This window comes from Podarcis muralis, chromosome 1 (genome assembly GCF_964188315.1).
Source record: "Podarcis muralis chromosome 1, rPodMur119.hap1.1, whole genome shotgun sequence".
NCBI lineage: Eukaryota > Metazoa > Chordata > Lepidosauria > Squamata > Lacertidae > Podarcis > Podarcis muralis.
The window spans coordinates 132,263,324-132,283,019 of record NC_135655.1 but is presented as its reverse complement, the minus strand read 5'-3'; the positions used below and the strand labels follow the sequence as shown (position 1 = coordinate 132,283,019).

Here is a 19,696-nt window from a genome sequence, read left to right as displayed (position 1 = left end):
AAAAAAGTACGTGTTCATGACCATCTATCAAACACTGAGTTAAAGACTGATTTTCTTTATAAAGGAGAACTAAGTGGGCAGGTTCCTAGGTTAAACCTTATCATGTTAGTTGTAAAAAAATAAAAAAATAAAAATCCTTCCAGTAGCACCTTAGAGACCAACTAAGTTTGTTAGTGGTATGAGCTTTCGTGTGCATGCACAATTCTTCTTGTCTGTGGACTTCCCATGAGGCTCGGTGACTTGCAAGTTCCCACAGGCAGGGCCAGGGCTCTATGGAGGCAGCAGGACTGGAGTGGAGAATTGCTGCCACTGGGTGCCCTGCTGATTTCCTGTCTGCTTGCCCTGCTGTTCCTGCCACTGCTGGCCACTTACCCACCCACAAGGCCCTTTGCCGCCCCCTTTGTCTTCTGCCTGCCTGGTTCAAAGGGAGCCCTTTCTCAGAGCACAGGGTTCTACACCAGGTGTCCAGGAAAGTACCTTCACCGCCAAGCCTAACAGCTTAAATTGCTATTTAAGCTTACTCCAAAGTAGCTAAACTTTTTCAAATTTTAAACTTTTCACTTTAATCAGCATTTGTAGCCACTGTGGCAGCAGAAGCGATCTGTCAGACACTGCTCCCAGACTACATCACTCTGTGGAAGGAGGGAGCCCCTTGGACTTTCCTCAGAGTGTGGCAAGATGGGGGCAGAGAACTTGCCAGCAGTGCTAGCACTAACGCAGTAGCAAAAGAGCAACAGAGGAAAAGAAATCTGGAAATGGGCTGTGGGGAGAGGAGGAGGAGGAGGAGGAGTAGGAGTATCTTGAGCTAGCCCTGATCCCAGATGCTAGGGTGATACTGCATAGATAAGCATGTATCTCTTGTTTTGTGTGCTTTGGCTATCTGAGCTCTGCTGTGCATCCCGTTCTGACTATTTCCTGGTTTAAGAACTCTACCAGCCAACCAGCACAGACACTTACTTTCCATCTTGGAGAGAAGCACAACCAGCCCTTGCTCCTGAAGATTCTGTACACTTGTAACAATCTGTTCTTATGCAGTCTTAGCCTTCTGTGTATGAAGAGAGACAAATAGAAATTTGCCTTTTGTCTGAAGCAGGTGTAACTGTGCAATGTAAGAGTATATGAGTTGCACGCAGAGAGGATTTGGATTGTGCTCCTAGATCAAATCAAGGCTCTGTTAGATTAACAGATCAATACAACATTTATAATCTACAAAACAATATATAAAATAGTATTTAATCTATAAAACAATATTAACAACACAGGCAAAATAGCAACTGCAAGAAATAAACTAAGCATACACACAGACCCCCATTACTTGTAATCTTTCGCTCTGTTCAGTTCATTAAAATACGCATAAAATGCACACAATTCCTGTTGCTAAGGCATCTTAGCCAGATGTTGCACCTGCTGGACTCCTTGGGTAGTGGGCCATGGGGGAGACACTAGGGCTCTTGGGCCTGCTGTCAGAGGCTTAGTGCTGTCCAGATGGCCATAGATAAGACTCCGGGCTCCCAGCCAGTTCCAAACAATTGATTTATTTGACAAAGTTCAAACGTACATCTCCAGCGTTTCCATTAACCTCCTTCCCCTTGAGCGCAGTTGCTCCCTCTAATGTTACTTCCTCCTTTTCCGCATCCAACATGCAATTCTGCGAAAACTCCTCCCCTTACTTCCTCTGTGTACAGCATGACTTGTCCCATGCTCATCCTCCTCCCCCTCTACGTCAGACTGACTGTCAGACGACAAGCTGCTGATGATCTCTTTAGGCTCTCTCTAACTGCTGGTTTCTGTCCTTTCATCTTTTCCCGTTTGCCTCTCCCTGCCACCTGCCACCACTGGTTAGGTGTACTCTGGGTAGCTTGCCCAGGCGCTGTTGAGGAGAAGCTCGGCCTCCTTGCTCTCGATAATCTGGAGGCCCATTCCCACTCGAGGAAGCCCAAGGCAAGCCTGTCCCTCTGGAGTGGTGAGTTGTGGCTGCACTTGGTGTTGAGGCCGGCCAGGAAGTCCAGCTGTGCCTCCATGCCCAGGACACTCTCGCTGCGCCATGGCCCATCCACCACCAGCTGCTCCCTGGCTGATCACAGAGATCATGGGGGAGTCTCTGTTAGTGGTCCCCCACGATTCAGAGGCACAGCTGTAACTCATAGGAGCCATGTATTCAGCCTTGTGGACCCAATCCTGTGGAACTACCTACCAACTGAGATTAGACAGGCCCCCTGCCTTCTGAACTTTAGGCCCTTGACACTCCTATTTCAGATGGCATTGCATGGTAGCTTTCTGTTTCTCTGACAAATTTTAATTGTTCTTTGTGTTTTTAAACATATTCTCTGCACTGCCTAGAAATTCTGCATAATAATAAGTGTTATATAAAATAAATAATAATAATTGTGTGTGTGTGTGTGTGTGTTCCTAAGGGATGCAGTGTGGACTCCACTGGATCTGCCATCACTGGTAGCTGAAAACATTCCAGTAAAAGAAAAAGAGGTTTTTTGGAAAGCACTTCTTGTGTTGCCAGGCTATGAGGAATGTCCAGTTGAGGATCCCAGAAGGTATTTTTTGCATTCAAACTATGCCAAGAAAGCCAGTAGCTGGTGGTGTTGCCTGCATGGCTGACTTGTTATCAGCAGTTCTGCAGCCTAGTAGATGCTAGCCATTCAGAAGACACAAAATAATTTGGTTTGCTACTTGCTTATGTTGGTATTCATAACTAGAGACTTGCATGAAAATGTTTGGTTTTGTTGTTTTTTACTCCCTGGCCCAGCCCCAATTTGCTGACTGAAGCAGTCTTCTAGTCCCTGGAGCTCCTTTTCATTAAAAGAGACATTAAAAGTTACTCCAGCATTGCTGAGGCCCAGGGAATCTTGGTGTCAGTGCCTATTGGAACTTTGAATCTGGGCTAACTTCAGCCTGTTTCTCCTGTGTGGAAGAACGCAAGCTAGCCATTGTGTTCTCCATGACTGTGCTATGCCTGCTATGTCCCTTGTGCCATTGTTCTTCCCTTTGCATAGAAGACAGGGAAAGTTGGGGCATTGGGTACTTGGAGTCCTGCCCTTAGAAGCTCCATTGCCTTGGCTCCTCCCATAATAGTAGTGGCTTTTAAAAACAGGATTAATGGTAGTAAGCAGTTAAGCAGAGAAAATAGGCATAGCCCAGGTGTGGAGAACCTGTAGCACTCCAGGTGTTGCTGAAGCACTATTTCAGCCCCAGCAAGCATGGTCAATGTTTGGGGATGATGGGAGTTGTAGTTCAGTAACATGTTCTGCACGTCTGGTGTAACCAAACCAGTGCAAGCCACTTATGGTGACTTGTTGGAATCACTCGCTGACTGGTAAGTATGAATGAGATGTTGTGGGCCTAATGCCAGATAGGTTTCATGTCACTTCAGAATATGCCAGATATGTTTGTTTCAGTGGAGCCAGTTCACAGATTCAGCTGTGAGCAATCAAGTGATGTACGTGCACCGTAAACTTGCCCTTTCTTGCACTGTTGTTTCTATGCATATTTGTAGGATCAGGGTGTCAGGAAATCTCTTTATTAACAGGTTTATTAATTTATTATCAATCTTCAAGCCAAGAATTTAGGAATATAGGTTTTCGGTATTTCAGTTAAGTGTCTAATGCTAACAATCTGTGCACACTCACCTGGGAGAATTGCCCATTGAACAGAATGGGACTTGCTTCTGAGTAAACATGTATAGGATTGAGTCATATCCTTATCAACCTGTGTGACACTCCTTAAGATTTCTGAAAGGAATCTTAAACGTTACAGTTCAGTAAAGGCATTGGCAAATAGGAAAATTACCATATTGTGGCTGTGCAAATTATCATATATATTAATAGTGATCTCATTTCTCTGAGTGTTGATCCTTATATAGCCAAAGCACCACAAGAGGGAGGAATAAGGAAGTTCAGGGGACCCTCAAGATTTGCCTAATTACAAAATATATTTAGAACCCCATGGCCTGGTGGCCCAACCTGAATATGTTGGAGGGCCATGGAATGCTGACACTCTTGCTGGGGTGGAGTGTTTGTACATTGAACCAGGTGAATGAGAGATGTAATGGAATATGCTGAAGGAGGTCATGGTTGGCTATCTGAAAGAGGGAAAGGGTCGCTCTCCATTGCAACATTTTTGTGGCAGTCCTGCTTGTTTGCTTGTATAAAATGTTGACTTTAGATAGTAAATTCAAATATGATTCTTTTAGATGCAGATAGTTTGTGAATATTTAAATGAAGATGTCTGTTTCTTTCAACAAAGTAGCACACTCTGATAACAACACTATTATTTACAGGATCTAAATATTTGTCACTTTTTAAAGTGGTGGCAGAGTTTACAATTAATTTGTGATGCTATACTGAAAGTATATCTGGTCTTCTGTTCACAGAATTATAGCAGACTGGTTGAAAGCTAAGCTTATGATTGGTAAAAATTTGAAGGAAGATATGTCTGTGGTGAAAGGTGGAATCCAGACACTTGCATTGCATACTTCTCTTCATATGAAAAATGACTGGGCTGCTTGTATCAGTGTGTGTGTCAAGGTCAGTTCAAACATTGCTTGCTACATGTCACTGTCATGAGAGGTACTGCAAAAGCTCTGCCTTTTGAAAGTTCAGAATTCAGTAGCCTGGTTAAGGCAGACTCACTGTATCAAACACATCCCTGTGCTTAAAGTTCTTTATTGGCTTTCATTTTGTCTGCTGGTGTTGCTTTATAAAGCCCTGCACAGTCTAGATAGGGAACCTTTTTCAGGCCCCCAGGGCCCTGTTGGAAGCCTCATTCCAGTAGCGAGGGATGCCAAACCCCAACACAATCACAGATATTTAACACACCGACCCACAAAGCTATTTGCCATGGAGGCAGAGGCATATATTTAATTATTATTTAATTATGCAATTATATTTCATCTATTTTCTTCATAGACATTTTTCTTAATGCATTTTTTTGTTATTTTGATTTTTTAAAAGAAGCCTTCAGTATCATTTAACTATGATTTGTGGTTTGTTTCAATTGTGGTTTGCTTGGAGCAAAACAGACCGCGGTCTCACATTCAGAGCTAAGTCAGGAAATTATTGGATTGTTTTCTCTTCACCCGAGGTGGGAAAGGCAAAACTATTATAGATCTGCACATTAACAGTAAGCCATTAATTTGTTTAACTTTTACTGCCCAATGTTGTTCTACAGATTGGACTGTTTGGTCAGTATATTTATTCATGGAGAGTAGGTCAATTAGCGTCTGTGCTAGATGGACCCGTTGGTCTGATCCTGCAGGGATGCTTTTAGGTTTTGACATTTCCCCCTATTGGTTTGCCTTCCCTGTGTAGGTGACGGAGGGGACGCTCAGTCCCTCGGAGCTGAATGACCCAGAGACCCAGAAGGAGCTGCTTGGCACGAGGGGGCTGATTCTCCTTCTGTCTCCTCGAGTGAGCAGTGAGGATGTTGTAGAGGAAGAGGTTTACTGGCTTTCAGCCTTGCTGCAGCTAAAACGGATCCTTCAGGCAAAACCTTTCCAACCAATCGTCCCTCTGGTGGTTCTTGTCCCAAGTCAGGGGGATGAAGCCATAGAAAAAGATGTAGAAGGAGGTATGAGAAGTTTCTGCACGTTGGGATAATTGCTCTTTAAGTCAATTTTTTTCATTTGGAAAATAGCTGTGTGGTTGTCTCTTCTTAATTCTGTGCCTTAATTCTGTGCCTGTAATTCTGGATAATGGAGTAGTATCACTAAAGTGGAATGTGGTTTCTTTTAAAGGACTGATGCTGCCAGATTTGATTTCGGCTAACCTTATTTCAGGTTACAACATAGTTGTCATTCCAGATTCTGTGAATGGATTGCAAGGTACCAGCAAGGTAAGAACCATCTCCACAGAGAGGTTGTAATTTATACTCCTACCAGGTTTAATGATTTTTCGCCACAGGGAGAGTATTCTTATCAGTTGCATTTTAAAGCTGTAGGTTGGCAACTCAAAAACAAAGCAGAAACCATTGTGCTGATTAGTGTGTCAAGACTACAGCCTGGGAGACCAGGGTTGAAATCCCCACTCAGCCATGAGGCTCACTGGTTGACCCTGGGTCACTTGCCCTCAGTCTGACCCAACTCACAGGGCTGTTTACATGCCACGCTCAATGAAGGGAGGCTTTTCATCAGGCTACCTGATAACCAGAGTCCCCATTGAAAGCCTCTGTGGATTTTTTCCAGCTCCCAGTCCTATCTCAGGCTTTTTCCATCACTGCAGAGATTTTGGGCAGTCCTCACAGGAGCAATTGGTTGTGAAGGATGGAGTACCATCTCTTAATACGATTGCATGAGCCCTTTCTATTATACCATACTCAGTTGATCTTGTCTACTAGAACCTTGTCTAATAGGGAAGGTTGTCTAATATGGAAAGGCACATTGTCAGCATAGGGTTTTCACCTTGGTTTAGTAGATCATAGGAGTGGAAGCCTGTTTTTATTAAGTTTTTTTCAGCTTCATCTTCAGTTGTGTTGGGGGAAGGACTGGGTTTGAGAGCAGGACTGAAAGCATTTATGTATCAACAGAACTGACTCCCTTAATGTGGTAACTAATTGATACGGATTTACACTTTATTGTCAACTAGTGAATTTTGTCGTGTGTAATTCTGTCTACAGCTCTCTGAAGCTGTGCAGTGGCTGGTTGCTCAGTGCCCGAGCTCAGACAAGGTTCACTGCCAGACACTCATGCAGTATGTTGAAGACGGTGTTGACCGTGAGTTCAGTAAGCACTTCTACCAAGACATGAAGGAGAGATCCCTTGCTGGCTTGCCCTCTCAGGATCCAAGTGCCATAATAGAGCTGTACAATAGTGTGATACAGTTCCTGGCTGAAGTCGCCTCTTCAGAAGATCTCTGTGAACTCTCCTGGCCTGTACCTGAATTTGCAGAGCCCGGGGGCAGCAAAGTGCTTCCGCATCTCCAGTGGAACACCCCCAGCCATCTGGGCTGGCTGAAGAAAGCCCTGCTCTCCTTCCAGATCCCTCACATGGATCTCCCTCCTTTGGGTGGTAAGAACTCCTAACCAGCACTGTTGCCTAGTAGCAGTTGAGAGACTGCTGTGTAACACACAAATGACATGCTCTGAATTATAATTGTCTTGCTTTATCACAAAAGAAAATGTATTAGAAAGAAAATGTTTCTCATCATGAGAGTCTTTAAGTTACTCCTTGCTTCCATCATGTTTTGTGTATTTTGTTGCATGTCTGTTTATTGTTCTGGAATTAAATGTTGAATTGGGAAGTAGCCATTTCCCAGATGTGTACACACGTGTGTTTGTGTGCATAAGGACAGAGCTTATCTTTCTGTTATGCCCACTTACCTGAAATATTTCCTTATTCTTACTGTACCAGATCTTGATGCAAGAAGCTTTGGAACTCCCCCTATATTTTCTTGCTCTGCTTTGCAAAAAAAGACCTAACATTTCAACAGATTATTTCAGCAAATGTTGACAGGACTCATTGGTTGAATCCTGGTTGTTATTTTTGTTGTTTCTGCTGTTGTTGTAATTATTATTAATTGTGCTGCGCCCTGATACTTTGGGGGCAGAATGTTTCTGAATAGCTACCGGAAACCACAAGAGGGGAGAGGCGGGGCTCTTGCGCTCAGGTGCTGCTTGTTTCCCACAGTTGGCCACTGGGAGGACACGACGCTAGACTAGATGGGCTATTGGCCCCATTTGGGGGGCTTCTCTTGCCTGCTTTGGCTCAGCTAATACCGGAGCAAAACTGAGCTGTAACATTGGCCATAGTTCTTTTCTGTTATTGTTAGGCATAAACTTTAATGTATCTTCTCTTCCCTCTGCCCACCAGCTCCCTGGCGCCCTGTTTGTGCCATGATTTTTCAGTATTTGTCACAGACTACCAGTTCTCTTCAGACCCAGGAGATACTTCAGTCTCAGGTAGAGAATTTGCTGAGCAGAACTTACTTCAAGTGGAAGAGTAGGAAATATGCCAGCTCAGAAGACAACGGCCCATCTGTGGAAGAGATCCCTTGGGACAGCATCTTGGCACTATGCGTTAACCATAAATTGAGAGACTGGAAACCTCCACTAAAGCCAATAGCACCAGGTAGGAAATGTCTCTGGACAATCTCTTATCTACGTTTTTAATTTTTTCCTGTGTTCTGTATTAAGTTGTGTTTAGCATATATTAACTTTGCCTCTAGCCCCAAGAGTCTTGCCTGTATTCCGTGCTAACAAACTTATTATGGCATAAGCTTTCATGGCTTACACTTCCTCGGATGTGCAAAGTGTTATCGTAACTTCTAGTCTATATACACATGGAGTGGTGTGTGTGTGTGTGTGTGTGTGTAGAAAGGTCAGGGGTGAATGAAATCTGGAAAAGTACAGTGCTAATTGCATACTTAGCTGTGATAATTCACAGAACAGTTCTTGATGACTCGGCCATTCTGGCATTGGTAAACCAATTAACACATATAAAGGTAAAGGGAACCCCTGATAAGTCTAGTTGCGGACGACTCTGGAGTTGCGGCGCTCATCTTGCTTTAGTAGCTGAGGGAGCTGACGTTTGTCCGCAGACAGTTTCCGGGTCATGTGGCCAGCATGACTAAGCCACTTCTGGTGAACCAGAGCAGCACACAAAAACAGCGTTTACCTTCCCCCCCGAGCGGTACCTATTTATCTACTTGCCCTTTGATGTGTTTTTGAACTGCTATGTTGGCAGGAGCTGGGACCGAGCAACGGGAGCTCACCCCGTCACGGGGATTCAAACCGCCAACCTTCTGATCGGCAAGCCCTAGGCTCTGTGGTTTAGACCACAGCACCACCTGCGTCCCATATTAACACATATAATGTTCAAAAAATCCATTGCCTCCATTCAGTCCACAAGTTACACCTTTGTATTTAAAGCCAGTGATTTCATGTTGTAGTCTCACCATGAAGTTCCTGTACATTTAAAGCAGTATTGTGCCATTCTAAACAGTCATGGTTTCCCCCTGGGAAACTAGTATATCGAAGGTGCTGAGCATTGTTAGTAGGCCTCTATTCCCCTCAGAGAGCTACAATTCCTAGAGTTCCCTGGGAAGATGGATTGGTAGTTGAACTATTATGCGAATTGTAGCTTTATGAGGGGAATAGAGGCCTACTAACAACTCTCAGCACCTCCAATATACTACAGTTCCCAGGATTCTTTGGTGAAAACTATGACTGTTTAAAATGGTATGATGCTGCTTTGAATACATAGTGCATATGGGGCTCAGTTTTATGTCCATTTACCCTTTTGCATAGAGACTGGACTGTTTGTCCTATGTAGAATGTGTTGTTGGTAGATGATACCATGTATCACATTGGAAGATGAGCAGGTGAACGAAGACATAGTGCTGCCAGAGCCAATATGTGGTCAGAATTAACATCTGGGATTGCCACAACGACTGGTCTTTGTATGTCTCTGTGATGTGGCCTGTTGCTGCTAGGTTGAGGGGCTCTCTGTAAGCAAGTACAGCCTTCACACCCAACGAAGTGCATTTGAGTACTTACAGCTGCAATGTGTGGCAACAAGTGGCCTTCTGTCGTTTCCCCTTCCGAATCTTTTAGATTATTCCTTGGTACCAGTAATTTAATTACTGAATGAGTGTACTTATACTGAACGCATGGGCAGAAGGCAAAGGTAGCAGTTTTGTTCAAACAAACATTTAGTGTTTGCATTCTAGAGCGACTGAGGCAGAGTTCCTCATTTCACGATAACTTCTGTTGAATCTGGAAAATCTATGTTACTTTTGATTTTATGTGGGGGTTCTGTGTGTCTTGCATCTAACAGAAGCAGTGAGCAAAGATGGACAGACATATGTATATTTTTCTGAGGAGCAGTTGAGAAAATTCACTCGTCCTGTTTTATGGGAAGAAGCCAGATTAAAAACTCAGAAAGAAGTCCAGGAAAGTGAAGGATGGTGAGATTGTCTAACTTTTCTTTGACTTTTAGCAGCCCTGCCCTCTTCCCTTTCCTTTTTGACACTTTTGCCTCTCACAGCCTACCTCTGTTATTCTACCCCCTTAACTAATTGGCACCAAGAGTGCTGGACTGAAGCCCAATTTTGGAAATCAGTACTTATGGCAATTATTTGAAGTTACTGCTTTTTGTTACCACTATCTTCCTCTCTCCCTGCAAGCTTCCTCTGTAGAGCTTAGGATATTTCATTTCTGTAAATCAACAGGAATGTGTTTGAAACTTAGTGCTGCAAGAAACTGAGGTTCTGAGGTGCAGATAAATTTCCAGAAGGCGATTGGAAAGTATTTGCAATACCTTTATATCATCAGATTGATCCATTTGATTAGATCTTGGGAAGGTTGTGAGAATAGCTGTATTTGGATATAACACTGGCCATAAAGCTGTGTTTGTTTATTGCAGGAGTTGCCAACCTTTTTGGAGTTGTGGGCACATTTCAAATTTTGAGAGTGTTCTGGAGGTGTCAGGGACAAGATGGCTGCCATGGAGGAGCATGGCATAGCACAAAATGAGAGAGAACCCCACCCCTGGCAATCTTATGCTTGCCATGGGAAGTCAGCTACATCCTGCTGGCCCCCATTTTGGAGATGCTGATGCTGTTGTTGTCTAATAACAACAGGATGCATTCCTCAGTGTCAGGAAAAGACCAGAAGGTAGCCACAGCACTCTCATGTCACAGAAGTCACTAAGAAGTTACCTGCACATTTTGCCCCATAACTTTATAGGAGGGCTAGAGACTTACTTTTTTCAAAAAATGAAAGCTCACAGTCTGAGCACTTTCCCAGGGCAGCGCTGGAAGCCCAACCAGCCGGCTCCCTGGTGCCTGCAAGTGCCAGGTTGGCAACATCTGATTTATTAGATAGGATCTCAGGTGAGATTACAGCCTGAACAAACTGCAACAAACATTTGACTGCTTAATGATAGTTTTTGCTAAGCTAATCCATCTGTGTTTGTTGCCTCAGAGGAATAGATGAGCAGAGCAGGTTGTGTTCAAGCCATAGGCACCCACATACAGCTCGTTTACAGACCGGTTTGTTTTGTGATGTTTTGTGACCAGTGTTGTGGCTGTGCTGAATAATGCATCTCTTTGTCTTTCAAACAATAATTGAAAGGTTGTGTGAGAGAGACGCCCTTGGTGTGGGATGACACCTTCATTTGAAAGCTTCAACCTTTTAAACATGTCTATTCCCCTTTTAAACACACTGAAACTTTGATTTGAAAATGGATCCTAGAAGATTATGCCCCTGAGATTGAAAAGCCCCCCCCCCCCCCCGTTGCATTTGCAATCATATTTTGAGCCAAGAGGCATGGCGGTAACCTCAGAGCCGTCAGATTGCAAGAGAAGCTAAGTAGGCAAAATTAACAAAGAAACACAGAATTATAGCGTTGGAACAGATCCTGAGCATCATCTAGTCCAACCCCCTGCAATGCAGGAATCTCCGCTAAAGCACCCATGACAGATGGCCATCAAACCTCTGCTTAAAAACCTCCAAGGAAGGAGAGTCCACCACCCTCTAAGGGAGGCTAAGTTTTTAAGTAGAGGTTGGATGGCCATCCCATGGATGCTTTCCTGCAGGGGGCTGGACTCTGTCACCCTCCAGGCAACTTCCAACTCTGCCATTCTATCCCTCTAAGAATGATCTGACACCATACTTGAAAGCAGCACTAAAGCCATCAGAGGATGGGATAGAGAAATAGGAAAAGTGGATATGGTGCAAACTGCCCGTGCAGACAAGAACCTCAGCATTGAGCAGACAGGAAAATGAAAGAGTCTTTAGAAGCACATTGTGGATTTGCAGCTCTGGCTAGAATCTGAAAAAGACTTTGTGGAACTAGGGAGGTATGGGGAAGCTGCAGCCCATGGGCTAAACTTGGCCTGCCAGGATCCAAAGTTGACCTGCAAGACTGTTTTCCCCAAACCCACAGCCACTCAAGTTGCATTTGATGTAGAGACAAGACATCAGGTGTGGGGAAGGCAGAGATGGGGCTTCAAAGGAACAATTGGGAGCTTATAGTGAGCAAGGTTTGCTTCTACCATTCATCAGCTGATGGGAGGTGGGAAGGTATTCTGCTCCTGCAGCATTTTGCCAGCATCTGCTACATGAAGGAGAACTTCTCTGTGCAGTAGATGCCTGCAAAACGAGGGCTTCTCTCTCTCTCCTCTGCTCCCCCATCAGCTGGTGGGAAGGAGAAAAAATGCTTTGCCAGCCCTATGCTCAGTGCTTCCCAAAATGTAGAGTAGAGCTGAAAACTCCCTTTGCGCTGCAGTTCCCAAGCAGCTAATAGGAAACAGTCATTCGGGTGCTTGGGAATCCCATGTGAGGGATTTTGGCAGGACAACTCACCTGTCAATCATGCTGGCATAAGGATATTATGTGGTTGACAGATGGGTTGTCCCACCCACATGTCAGAGTTGGCCAACAAGGATGGGGCAGATAAAGACCTGTCTTCCAGAGCCAAAGAGGACTCTCACCCTAACCCTAAACAAATGAAGAATTGGACTATCTTCGCTGCAATGAAAGCTAAAATATTTAGAGCGTTTTAGTTTTACAGACAACTAAGTGGCAGAGAGGATAGTGTTTTATATAGCTATGTACAATGAGGAAAAACAGGTTTTTGTCTGCTGTTATTATACTAGATCTTGGCCATCTAGGGAAACTGGTTGACAGTAGATTCAGGAGAGTACTTATTTACAGAAGTAAAAGGTAAAGGACCCCAGAACGGTTAAGTCCAGTCAAAGGCGACTGTGGGATGCGGCGTTCATCTCGCTTCGGGCCGAAGGAGCCGGTGTTTGTCTGCAGACAGCTTTCTGGGTCGTGTGGCCAGCATGACTAAACTGCTTCTGCCACAACGGGACACCGTGACAGAAGGCAGAGTGCACGGAAACACCGTTTACCTTGCAGCTGCAGCAGTACCTATTTATCTACTTGCACTGGTGTGCTTTTGAACTGCTAGGTTGGCAGAAGCTGGGACAGAGCAAAGAGAGCTCACCCCTGTAGTGTGGATTCAAACTTCTGACCTTCCAATCAGCAAGCCCAAGAGGCTCAGTAGTTTAGACCACAGTGCCACCTGTGTCCCACTTTACACAAGATGTGCTATTGGATATATGATTCATGTATTCATCTAAGATACAGCTAAATGGAACTTGTTAACACTGTTTTGATCACTTGTGCAAATAGCATGCTGGGCTAGAGGGAAACTTGGGTCTAGTTCCAATAGAGGTGCTGTTATACTTACTGACATAATTCTGGTAAAAGCAAATAATTCCCTTTGCTTAATATTTTTCCATTGCCTAGGTCCAAAATAAAAACTCAGTCTTTTGCTAAGCTATATTCTCATTCATTGTCTCCAATGGAATATTGTGCCAGCCAGCAAACTGTGAACAACAAAGAACTAAGTATTTCCAGTGGAGGAGATCTAACACAGGCTATTTCAGAAGCGGATCATCTCCCTGAGTACCTGTCTGCCAAGTTGCAACAGGAGAAAACAGAGAGCAGGAGGTAAAAGTTTTTCTCCTTTTTGTAAGTTGTGGGACCCCACAAGTTAACATGATGGTGCTGAGTAATAGTTCACAATTCTTAATCTCTGTAAGTGGCCCCAAAGCTTTGAGAAAACCACTGTCATGCAGTCTCTTCCCCCACTCCCAACACACAGAGCCGCTCTGGGAGGATACCATGGTCTGTGGCTTGAGGTTTTTTAAGCCAGTTAGATGTACACGGTACGTAGCACAGCTTGTGAATACAGGAAATATCATAATGGGGTGTTTTCATTCTTGGGAGTGTTTCATTTCGGCGCTGAGACATAAGTTTAGGTATCCTGTCCTGCAGTGCTTTATTTTTTCAAGAAAAATTGGTGCTGGAACTCACTATGAAGTTGTTAAGTAAGTCGTCAGGTGACTCAGGGCAGCCCTGAACAGATACTGGTTTGTCAACAGCCATGTTCACCTCCTACAAAGATGCTAAAAACTATGGCAAGCTGTCTCCGTAGTTGGTTTGTTCCAGTGCAGGTCAAACAAATGCTCCCTGCCTCCCTTGTTCTCTTAGACTCAGGAGGGTGCCTAGGGCAGCTCGGAAGGGCCCTTGTGCAAATGTGCACATGTGCAACTGTAGAAGGCTAGCTGGAAAGCTTAAAGGCTGCTGCCACTACACAGGAGATAGAGTGAAGAAAAGGAAATACAAATTGGCCCCATAGCTTGACCAATCATGGCTAGGAGCTAGATGGAGTCTTAGATCTAAAAAAATGGCCAAGTTCCATTTTGACTTGAAATGTTGGTTTAGGGCTTCTCAGAAGTATGTAAAGGTCAGAAGCAGGTTGGGGTGAGCATTGACCTGTTTTGGGGTAACGGGGCCCACTTGAGAGGTGCCAGAACTTCGTTCTGGTGCGCTCCAGCTGAAAAAAGCACTGCTGTCCTGTGAGTTGAAGGGTGAGCTGCCTCCAGGATCTTATTGGAACCAGCATTGCAAGCTTCATGTACCTCTGGAGAGTACAGATAGGAAACTTAACTGGAAAATACAAGTATTTGTTTCCCCTGAAAATTTAAAATGTACCGTTACACAAAGAAGAAAATGCTTGTTTATTTGAACTTTCCTACCAACTCTTCGTTACTAAAAGTAATGACTGTACCACAATACGTTATATCAGAGTTTTAAAGCAGGAAACATTTAAAACCAGCAAATAAATAGTCAGAGTCTGGCTAGACAAGGAGGAATGGTGGGAGGCTACAGCTGGGGAACCCCTAAGGAAGCATCCGAGTGGCTCCAAGGCTCTGAACCAGGAGAAGTTGGTGGGATACAGAAGATAAGCCACAGGAAGAAGGTGGGGACAGATGGGTTGGAGGCTGAGCAAGCAAGAGGTTTAAGTAGAGTGAGGCAGCTGAGGAGGAAGACAAGGATGCAGCTGGAACATTCCCAGCCCCCCTGCCAGTTCCACTGTTTCCCCTCTCCTCCATCCCCAAGAATGAGGAGGGTGTTACATGTAGCAGAATAAAAGGCACAGAGAGCCCCTCCTGGAAGGAACTTGCGACTGTTGGGAAGGCGGCCGGCTGGGGAGGAGCCTTAGGAGGAAGGGGGAGGCTCAGATCCTCAGTTCTGGCAGCTGCTTCATTGGGTTAGTTCTGCCCATGGAGTTCCTGCTGGGTTTTGTCTCTCTGAACAAAGAATCAACCTTACTGCTCATCTCTATGAGTTTCTGTGCTGAATCACAGTGGAACCAGCCCTGACATAAAGACACAGAACAATAGGCAATGAATATGTATAGCAGGCGGTCAAACTCGTCCAAAGTCCTGACTAGAAGCTGCTGCCAAAACCTAATAAGGGCGAGTGCCAGCCATTTTGAGGGGCGAGGGAATTCCAGAATTAGAATGCCTCTGCCGATAATACTTCTCCCCTCTTGTGGTGGCATGTAGAATCCCTGGCCGACAGGAGAGCGTTCCCCATCAGTCTTTGCATGTATCTAAATTCTGAGCTGTTAGTGGCTTTCTGCGTCTGTTCAAACACCTTGAACTTGTCTCAATAGCATATAAGCAGCCAGTGCATCTCTTTCAGTGGATAGAGTATGATCATTTACCCATTCTTTTTGTCCTTTGCCTTTGTTTGCCTAGGTTTGAGGAGCAGCTGCAGCAGTTGTTAGTGAAAGACTCTGAGACATTCCAGGATTTCCCCTCTCTTCCTCTGTACCTTCCTGAAACTCTGGTGGCTGTGCCTCAGATTATCCATCCCCAAGCCAAAACACCAGTGCTGAGAAGCCCAGAGGTAAACTCTAGAAAAACAGAATGGAATAAATCATATAGGGTTGCTATATTTACATGAAGTATCTGTAACTGATAGATTTTATAATTTTGTGGGTGGGGGGTGGTTGGAGAGGAGGGGCTGGTATGTATGGGTGTCAAATATGCCTGATTCTGGGCTTTGTGGTGATGGCGCCATCAGCTTCTATGGTGATTTAATTTTCTCTGACTTAGTACACTTAAGCTATAAAACTTGATTACTATAATCAGTTTTCCTGGAAAGCCCACATGTTTTGGGGTTGGATCTAAACTTAGTTGAACTTCAGTCACTTTGGAATCAATGGAACTTCTGTCATGACCAGTTTATCCCATTGATTCTGGTGAGATTTAGGTTCCACTAACTTGGGTTGCATCCAGTGAAGTTGCCCCATGCATTGCGCAGGAGAGCTTCTCCTTCCTCTCTTTTCCCCATGTGCCACCAATAAAATCTGCTCTGGTGGGGGGTGGGGGGGAGGAAAAGAGAGGGGAGGGTAGTTTCATTTTACAAGGGGAAGTCTTTGTATGAATGGGATGGTCATTATAGATCAGGGTGGGGAATCTGTGGCCCTCCAGTTGTTGCTGGAGTGGAGCTGCCATCCCGTTGGTTATGCTGACGGGGGCTGCTGGGAGTCCAGCAATGGTGAAGAGCCACTAGCTTCCTAGCCCCACCGTAGAGAGTGTAAGCCACGGGTGCCACACAGTTGTGCCACTTCTGGAGAGGGTCAAGAGGGCAACCAGCCTCAACTTTGAGATGGGATCAAACCTACAATTCTTCCTGCCTCTTGGACACTATTTCCCAGCCCAGGAGAACTAGAGGCAGAACCACACCTTGGAGGGGGCCCTTGAATGACCCTGATGCCTCCCTTGAACTTGAATTGCAACACCCCCTCCCCCAAAAAGTAGGCACCGCTGTACTGAAGGAACATCTAAGCAGAGTTTAAATTTATAATTGTTTTCTATAGCCTTTTAGTGTCCCCAACAATTTGCCGTGTCCTACAGCAACATGTGTGTGAATGAATGTGGTTATTCTGGGCTGTTAGATTAAGTGCTTCTGGTTAGGGGGCAGGTTGGGTGTGCTGCTAAACTGTTGGCTTCCTCAAAGAATATTTTATACTGTATTAACAATTTTCTCTTTTGCTCTTCAGGCGGCAAGTTGGACAGAACTGAGAGACACAGATGCCTCTGTGTCACAAAGATTTGCCTATTTGAAACAACTAATCAGGGCTAACAAAGAAGAAGAAATGACTTGTGAGCTCCACCTGTCAACATTGCTGGACATGATAGATGCTTGATCAGAGTTGACCCGAACGTGTGAGGCCAGAGAGCTCATAATGGATGATGAATACACATGATTAGCCTATAATTTCTGCGTAGAAAACAATGGAAGCTTTTGTGGATGAATAGTTCTTTCCCTATCATACAGTACTTGTATATGTTTGCAGGATAATGTTACATTTCCCTGAAGATGAATTGGTCCTTAGGTTTTACATTTTAATTTTAAATTTGCTCTTTTCCTGTACCTACTTCCTTGGAGTAAGCCTCCTTAAACATGGTGTAAGCCTCATTGAACAACTCCATTCTGTTGATGAAGCCAGCTGCTGGAGCCCACATAGACAAGAGTTGATTCTATGCATGGTGGGGAGAGAAAGAGAAGATTGCCTCTGATTCCATAATCAAATCTCAAATATTTGGGAACTGGTCTGATGCGTTTCTCGTTGCATATGCATAAGGCCCCATTCAAACACTGTGCTCCCACATGAATGGTTGCTGGTATTGGAGACAGGGCAAATGTGTGATTGGCTGGGAAGATCAGGTCACTGTTGCTCATGCTCTCCACCATGTGTAGGAGAGACACTATTGACTCGTCTGGTCACTTCATCGACTTGGCTGCTGCTCTGAGAAAGTATGACAACCCTTTATCTGTGTTATTTGCTCTGCATGGACAAAATGAATTATGTGTCCCTAGTGATGCATGGCACTGCTGTGCATCCCTGTGTGGAATTGACATCCATGGAGGAATTTCCATATGTGGAGTTGCCTTAGTAAGATTACTGCCTTGTCACAAAGGAGGCTCAGATTGGAGGCTTACACAATAAGACGCTTTAGGGACTTATGTTTTGGTACATGCGTTCAGAGGTGTGTTATCCGTGCTATTACAGATTTCTTGTCTTCAGCAGAGGCAAATCAGGAGGAGCCAGAGATCTCTCTTGATAAAAACTGAAAGAAGTACTTGGTGTTGCAAAGGGCAGATGCCTGAATATAGAGATCAATTTCAGCAGAAGCTCTCACGCAGAGGTTGCAGCTCATGTTGCAGATTTACATGATTATCATAAATATGATGAAACCAGTGTGTGCTCTAAAACAGAATGACCAAAGATGATTGTTGTTTCCATTATACATCATGTAGTCCAAGGGCAGCTTGCTTTCACATGGCATTTAGGCACCAGAGTGCTGTGATAAGAATTCTCACCCAGGATGGTTTCAAATCCACCTGTTTGCAGTGCCAACGCAGGGTGCTGAAGCTCTTTCATGCATTTGGGGGATGCTTACGCTGCCATTTTCATTAAGGAAGGAAAACAAGTAAATTGTAAGGTGGAAAGCGGGTGTAAAAAACACCGTAGAACCCTGGAAAATTTTGCAGCACCTTGAGAACACTAGACTGCTTTTGTTAAATTACCATGGACAATCTGGTTTGTGTATGTGTTTTAGAAATGGTCTGTCCTGCATTTTGCTTTGATTTTCATATTAGGAAACAATTTCTTAAGTCTGTATCTTTATCAAGAGGAAAGCAGCTACCTGGAAAAAAAAATCTGATATGCAGAGCTTATAAAGTTGGCAAGAGCTCCTTTCCCAAGAATCAGTAACTTCATATTCTGCATATTTATTTTAAATTTTGTGTTGCTTTCTGTTTTAAGTTGTGCTATTTTACAGCGTCCTTTCTAGTTAAGCATAATGTGCAATTTTCATAAGTACATTTATACTGTTTTAGGCTAACCTCCAAGGCCCTGATGCTTTCATATTTCAGATATTATATTTAGGTTTAGGGTCTACTGCAGCTATTGTCTAATAAATAAAAACCATTCTGACACTTTTGAAGTGATGCTTAAAATTATTGCTTAGTGTCATCTATGGACATGGTGCTTTTCCAGGATGCCTGTTTGGCAGGTCCACAGGTAAAGGTAAAGGTAAAGGTACCCCTGCCCGTACGGGCCAGTCTTGACAGACTGGGGTTGTGCGCCCATCTCACTTAAGAGGCCAGGGGCCAGCGCTGTCCGGAGACACTTCCGGGTCACGTGGCCAGCGTGACAAGCTGCATCTGGCGAGCCAGCACAGCACACGGAAACACCGTTTACCTTCCCGCCAGTAAGCGGTCCCTATTTATCTACTTGCACCCGGGGGTGCTTTCGAACTGCTAGGTTGGCAGGCGCTGGGACCGAGCAACGGGAGCGCACCCCGCCGCGGGGATTCGAACCGCCGACCTTTCGATCGGCAAGCCCTAGGCGCTGAGGCTTTTACCCACAGCGCATCAAAAGGAAAATCACAAAGGAAGTGGAGGAGATTGAGGCAGAGGTAAACAGAAATTATATGTGATTCTTTCAAATACAGGGACTTTGGCTCAGTGAAACATGACTAAGACTAAGTAAGAGGGAGGGTTCCAAAAGCTTCCAGGGGAAAGAAGTTTTCAGGAGGGCTTTGAAAGACTTGAGAGCGCTCAAGGACTCTCATCCCCTGTTACTCACTGCTAGATTAACAATGGCAAAGACATCCCATTTGAATGGAGTGGGCATAACAGCATCAAGAAATCTGGAAATGGAGAGCAATGAAGAAAGGAAAGGAGACAACTGTGTAGAAACATCGTGCTGCTGTATTGAACGCGCTGTTTAAAAAGAACTCGCCGCCTCAATCATATGGGGAAATGGATTTTGGTCGCTGGTAGGCGCAACAGAAGAGAAGCAACTCGGGGC

The 19,696-nt window shown here is 44.5% G+C and overlaps 1 protein-coding gene across 2 annotated transcripts in view; it reads left to right on the top strand.

The window, feature by feature from the left end:
• Positions 1-18,819, top strand: part of MCM3AP (minichromosome maintenance complex component 3 associated protein) — a 47,140-nt gene extending 28,321 nt beyond the window's left edge. For both annotated transcript variants that reach the window (XM_028703124.2, XM_028703113.2), the window contains 10 exons: positions 2,415-2,549; positions 4,385-4,538; positions 5,322-5,580; positions 5,747-5,844; positions 6,625-7,015; positions 7,817-8,074; positions 9,782-9,911; positions 13,264-13,467; positions 15,567-15,717; positions 16,877-18,819. In XM_028703124.2, coding sequence (XP_028558957.2) covers positions 2,415-2,549; positions 4,385-4,538; positions 5,322-5,580; positions 5,747-5,844; positions 6,625-7,015; positions 7,817-8,074; positions 9,782-9,911; positions 13,264-13,467; positions 15,567-15,717; positions 16,877-17,023 — 1,927 coding nt within the window. In that variant the 3' untranslated portion in view covers positions 17,024-18,819. The remainder of the gene's footprint in view (positions 1-2,414; positions 2,550-4,384; positions 4,539-5,321; positions 5,581-5,746; positions 5,845-6,624; positions 7,016-7,816; positions 8,075-9,781; positions 9,912-13,263; positions 13,468-15,566; positions 15,718-16,876) is intronic.
• Positions 18,820-19,696: the final 877 nt, after the last annotated feature.